Source organism: Rhea americana, unplaced genomic scaffold (genome assembly GCF_003343005.1).
Source record: "Rhea americana isolate MKP2758 unplaced genomic scaffold, rheAme1 scaffold_0, whole genome shotgun sequence".
NCBI lineage: Eukaryota > Metazoa > Chordata > Aves > Rheiformes > Rheidae > Rhea > Rhea americana.
The window spans coordinates 4,137,446-4,143,445 of NW_028185037.1; the positions used below are offsets into that span (position 1 = coordinate 4,137,446).

Here is a 6,000-nt window from a genome sequence, read left to right on the forward strand (position 1 = left end):
TATGTTATACAGCATCCATATATATGAACATGAGYGAACAAAGTCTCCAGGGCTGATGTGGCATTGCATTGTTCTGGAAAGGGAAGCAGGTTTGTCATTGATTGCATGAACGGTTTCCTCTACCTTAACAGCAAAGTTAAAGTTAACATATACCAGAAGGAGGATTGAAAGTCTTATGGGCCACAGAAGTGCTATGTTTCTACTGGGGCTGAAACAGGACATGATTTCACTATCATGACACAGGCATTCAGGATTAAGAAACAAAAAGTCTTTTTGACTTCAGTAGCCTTCAGTGGGGTCTGACCATAGATGGAACCTATCATGGTGACCAGAAGAAGAAACAGGAGATCTGTGACAGAGCAGGTAACCTGGTTAATGCTCAGTCACATTCAGGGTCTCTGGGGGGGTGAGGACCACTGTTTTGCACCACATACGACTGTGGTCGTATTAGTCTTCAGTGCAGACACAGAAACAACTTTTCCAAAAACTGTTAGGAGGTCTGTGGGAACACCAGCAGAGTTTGGGTTGCATCTAAGCCAGCAAGGCACTGCTGAGGAGGGAAAATCTTTCTCCTCTTTGCCCTGACCATGGGGCTCTGCTTGCACCACTGCTGGCCTTGCAAGCCACTGGTGAGCTGAGTGAGATAACAAAAAGTACTACCAAAAAATCCTCACGGTGACCGGTTTTGTACCCAGTTAGCTCTCTGGACTAGCCTGCCGTGTCTGAGTGGGAAGCCAAGTGCAGTCCCAAGCTGGGGCAGGAATCCACAGCCAGAGGTGAGCTGGTGCATCTCTCCATTCTGAACTTCGTTTGCACAATGCCACACAACCACAAGTTTATATTTTCTTCCTATTCTGTAAGATTTAACTCTGATATCTGAATTAAGTGTAAATATTATTATGGTAACTGCAGCACTACAGCACTACCATGGCCATACTGAATCTCACACTCTGCAAGATAGGATGGTAGTGGTATTGGCTTCATTTTTCTGATGGTGGCATGTGGCACAAAAAGACAATGTAACTCGTCCAAAATTGTGCACTAATTATTAGCTGGGAGAAGGAGTTGAAGTTGGGTTTAAGACTATGACGATGTGTACCTGCAAAAAAGACAGTGATTGCCCTTCTGGCCCATAAGGCAAGATCCTTCCCTTACTGTAGCTGAAATGGGAGCACGTGTGTGTGAGAGGGCTTCCAGTGTTGTGATCYAACTTGCTGTTTTTAAATACAGGAAAAATATATGTGGAAGGAAAATTAAGTTTGTAGTACAAGGATAAAACTTTCCATAAGGAGCATATTAAAAGCTCATGGTTTTCTTATTATAGATATGCAAATTGAATCCAAGGTTTTATTCTGTTTATTGCCATGCAGAATAAATACACATCTGCAAAATGTTGGTGAAAAGCAAGTTTGATTGACAGATATAGTCTATGGTGTTTTAAAAAAGTAGTAAGATGGAGCTGTTAATAAGAATTTCAAAGCTTCTTGTGAATACAATACTGCTAAGAAAGCACACAAATGCAACAGTGCAAACTGCAAGTCAAACACACAGGCTAATCTGTGAAAGCACAAGATCTGCCCTTAAAGAGCTTGTTAGATGGACCGGTCCCCAGCAATGTACATTGCACTGGGCCTGTACAAAGCATCAAAGAACATGACAGATAGCTGGTTTTCATGTTAAGATGTTCAGGGCATGACTTAAAATGCTGTATCAGAGTGATGGGGTTTTTTGCAAAGTTGAGAGGGAAGAGAAGTGACTGGTCTTACCATTCTTGTCTGCTCTTCTTAATATCTAAATAAAAAGAGAGAAAGAAAGGAATCACTCTTTTTTGTATGGGTTAGTGGCACACTGATATATTTAATGAGCATTTACAGTTTGGCATACGGTTGGGACCATATGACATTTCGAATGTGAAGAGCAACCACCCTTCTGTGACACTGTAGCATTCCCATCATAGTCGCTATTGCTACTTCAGCCTTGGGATTTCACCCTAAGCAGCAACGGAAAGTTGTCTGGGCAACGTTATAAACAGGTTCATGAAAAGGAAAAAAGAAAATAACTTCCATTAGTGTTAGGAACATCAGTAATGGGTAAAAGTTTCAAAATGGGCACATACATTTCTCACAGCTGAAGGCAATGCAAATGTTCTCTACTTTGATAAGTAGCAGAGGCATGCTCTGCTCTCAGAGGTGAATCCAAATGAAAAACTGGGGTCCAAGTGCCACCAAGTGCTGTTAGATCATGTTTTATTATTGTGTACTGCAGAGTAATGGAGGGAAAAAATAACAAAATTGGGATCCAAATTTGGGATTTCACTTACAGCTTCTGAGCTGAATTTTGTGATGGACCAAGTTTAGAGCACGTGCAGTATGAAATAAACCTCCTCCCTTTATTTCCAATAAATGATATATTGCAATTCAATTTACAATATAAGGGTTAGACTGTTTAGAGTCTGAAATTTTTGCTCTAAAATGGAGATTTTTCTCCTAACACTGACAAAAGCCATTTGGCCAAAAGCCAAAATCCAGAGCAAAAGAAAGTGTCTCTGAACAACATAAAATCTCTCTTTACAATCTCTGACAGATAAAATATAGTCCTGGATCCCTGGCGGATTTGGMTGGATATTTTGGGGAACTGTTTTTGGTCTTCTTCCTATCTAACGGGYAAGCAGTCTTGTTTTGCTTGTGCCATCCGAAGCAAAAGCCCGTGTGCTTGTCAGTATACCAGCCATGGTGATGTGTGTGCAGGACAGCGTGCCGGTCTGGAACTGGGGACTGTTTTTCTTAATACAGACAGCAAAGACAGACAGGGAGCCAAAAGATTTGGATGTTTTTCAGCTGGAAGTGGAGAAATCCGTGAAATTTTGGGAAGACAGAGAAAAATAATGTTCTGAGATCAAAAGCAAAGAACTGTGCTTTGGTCTGCACAGTTACACCTGGATGAAAGGAAGCAGAGTGTGCCCCCAGACAGACGCGGATCAAAAGGACTAGTGCTGAAGTCCTGCTTCTCGACTCAGAGGCGCCTGGGCTGAGCTGCCTGTGGGGCCACCTACGCACGCACGTCCCATGGGAAAAAGCAAGGCGTGCTTCAGAGAAGGCAAAAATATGCCCAGCATAGGCCCAAGCAGTATCAACAGATCACGAGTGACTTGTGCCATGAGCCTCAATGGCCCAYGCAGAGCCACAGCGGGTGATATGGCTCACACCCCATGCCAGGTATTATGTGCCCTGGAGCCCGGGCACCGCTGGGACAGACAGCAGGTCCTCAGAGGCACCTGCAGCCAGGGTAGCGCTGATTTACAGCTGCTAAGCTGCCCCAGAAATCCAWGCAGCGCTAAGTCTTGGACAAGCGTGAAGCAGGGAATCACTGGAATATTGCTTCGGATATGGGAATAACACAAGGAAATAAGGCTCAGTCCACACCGGCTAATCCAGGCTGTGTAAATGAAGAGAGCATGACTCTCAAGAAAGGTTCCTGTTCTGCAGCAGGTACAAAACACACACATCTAGACCTCTGCGTGTATAAGACAYATACTTGTATCTAGACCCACACATACACAGAACAGACCTGGGAAAACCCCRCATTCCTGTGATTACTGCATGCTGTGGACATTTAGTAGGGATTTTGACAGAGAAGCAGRGGAGGTTGTGTTAGAAATCAGGTCTCATTCTCGCAAGGTCTCTGCTTAATTCACAGTGAGAYCGGGACAGTGTCCTGTCTTTCTTCTGCGGTCTCCTGCTCAAATATACAGGTAAGTGTCATACGGATGGAGGTACTTCAGCAAAGGGTGATGGGAGAGCTACACRCCCCAGAGTACCTGTGATACAAGTACACACTGCTTTGAAGCAGGCAGGGTCCAGATTTGAATCCAAGCTTTTCCTCTGCAGGTAAGAGCAGATGTGTGGGAGGGATAGGTGGCAGTAACCACTCTCCCTCCTCTTTGCCAGTTTTCCCAATTGCACCTGCTTCTCTATAAATATTACCCTGACAATGGCTTAAAAATTGCTGAAAATTAAACAAATAATTTTGATTTGAAGACATTTTTCACTTGGGCTGAAATGAGATGTTTCCAGGGAGTCTGGCCATATGCAGGTTCCTAACTGCTGAGCTGAACTGGGGAACAGGCTCCATCTGAACATGTCCTCCTCTTTCCTAAAAACCTGTGTTTCTCTTCTCTTTTCAGTGTATGCTTATAATTTTCCTGTTTCTTTTACAAGAGCTATTTGTAAGATGAAAAAGTTGCACATTCATTACACACTCAAACAGAAATAATAAAAGTCAATTAAGAGTCTAACTCAGACAATTTCTTATGGACCCTACAGAAATCAGGAGGTGAACACACATGACTTTTATCAAAGGCTATTTGAAATATTTCAGGGAAAAGCTTGGGGAATTTAATGTGGTCACAGAGAAAGCATCTGGATAGAGAGTCCGTACATAACATGCCGTTTCCAGCTGATATTGTGGACTGCCTCAGACATGAGTTGTTTTGAAGTCAGTCACAGTTGCGACCAGAGCTGGTCTGTAGATCTGCATGTCTCATCAAAGATAGAGGATATTTTGGATATCTTTGGGCTGGAGTTTGCCTTTTATCTAGGACTTACCTTTACATTTGGACCAAAGAAATACTCTTTGCTCTGCTATTGTCAGGCAAGTTTAGACAAAACTCCATCTCTGAGATGCCCTCAGCGACAGGACCAGCTTCAAGGTCCCCTGAGGGTTGAAGGGTTGGGTCCTTGGTGCCGAGGGAGGGCAGAGAAGGGTGCAGGGAGCTGGCAGAGGGCTGATGAAGGGAGGTGAGGGCTCCTCCAAGGTGCTTGGGGCCTCCCAGCACATGAACCTGGGCACCCTCACCTCCAGCAGGAGCATAACACGAGCAACAGCTTGGGAACAACCCCCTACTTTTGCAGGGGTGAGAAACTCCCTGACTAAAAGTCCAGAAAGGAAAAACAGCAAGCAACACATCTTGCAAAGCGATGTCTTCACTCCACTGCAAGTTGTAGCACCTATTCTGCCTGCTCCCCCCGTGGTTGAGTTGGCAACTTACTGCGCTCACACATGCCCASGACTCCAAACACCTCACTCCCTACCACAGATATGAAACGTAACAAAAAATAACAGTTAAAACCCCCCTGGCCCCGCAGCAGTCCTGACAGCGGCAGCACAGATGGTGCTTGTGGTCTGTTTTCTGTGGGTACCGGCCAAGCCCCAGGCAGCTTGCACCCCTCTGCCTGCCGCTGCCCCCCACACCCACGGGGATTTGCCGCTTCCCAGCCCACCACGCACCCGTGGAAAATGTCATAAAAGCAAACGAACAAAAAGACCCCCACCGCAATCCCCTCTCCCCCCACAAATAAAAACAAATATCAGAATCCCCTTGCAATCGCCGAGGGGGCGGGGGGCTTGTAAGGGGCGGGGATGCCGCGTACTCACGTCGCGGAAGATGCGCGGCCCCGCGCCGCGCTCCGCCGCCATCCGCGCGCGGCTGCTCCGCCCGGGAGGTCCGGGGGGGTCCGGGGCGGTCCGGGGGGGTCCGGGGCGGTCCGGGCGGCCGGGGGCGGTCGGGGCCGCCCGGCGGGCGCCGCCCCCGCGAGGGCTGCGCTGCGGGCGGCCGCGCCGGGGGTCCCCGCTGGTGGGTGCGGGTTTCCCAGGGCGCTGGCGGCGTCCTCCCTCGGCCCGACAAATCACGGCGCGGGGAGAAAAAAACCCGGCTGGTCTTGCTTTCTCTGGTTCGTTCAGTCTGTCGGGTCGCAGTTCCCACATCTCTCACCGTTTTTGTTGCTTTCTCGTTTTCTCACCGTTTTTGCTACCTCCTCCTTTGAGCACGTCAGTTGGGGAGAGATCTTTCTTGAACTACAAGAGCCAAACTGAACAGGCTTTGAGGTCTTTGCAGTGCCGACAGGCTTCTGAGATTAATCGTGTTGTCACTTCCCTGACATCATGGTAACCTACAGCTCTGTAAAAGCAATCAATTTTGAAAATAAGGTCCTTGAATAAAAT

The 6,000-nt window shown here is 46.8% G+C and overlaps 1 protein-coding gene across 1 annotated transcript in view; it reads right to left on the bottom strand.

Moving 5' to 3' along the window:
* NECAB1 (N-terminal EF-hand calcium binding protein 1) overlaps window positions 1-5,506 on the bottom strand; it is a 60,835-nt gene extending 55,329 nt beyond the window's left edge. Inside the window, exons 1-4 of the mRNA XM_085308859.1 lie at window positions 5,434-5,506; window positions 1,767-1,791; window positions 1,113-1,214; window positions 714-722 (exon numbers count right to left, since the gene is read on the bottom strand). Of these exons, the coding sequence (XP_085164985.1) occupies window positions 714-722; window positions 1,113-1,214; window positions 1,767-1,791; window positions 5,434-5,475 (178 nt within the window). The 5' untranslated portion in view covers window positions 5,476-5,506. The remainder of the gene's footprint in view (window positions 1-713; window positions 723-1,112; window positions 1,215-1,766; window positions 1,792-5,433) is intronic.
* Between the last annotated feature and the right edge of the window lie 494 nt (window positions 5,507-6,000).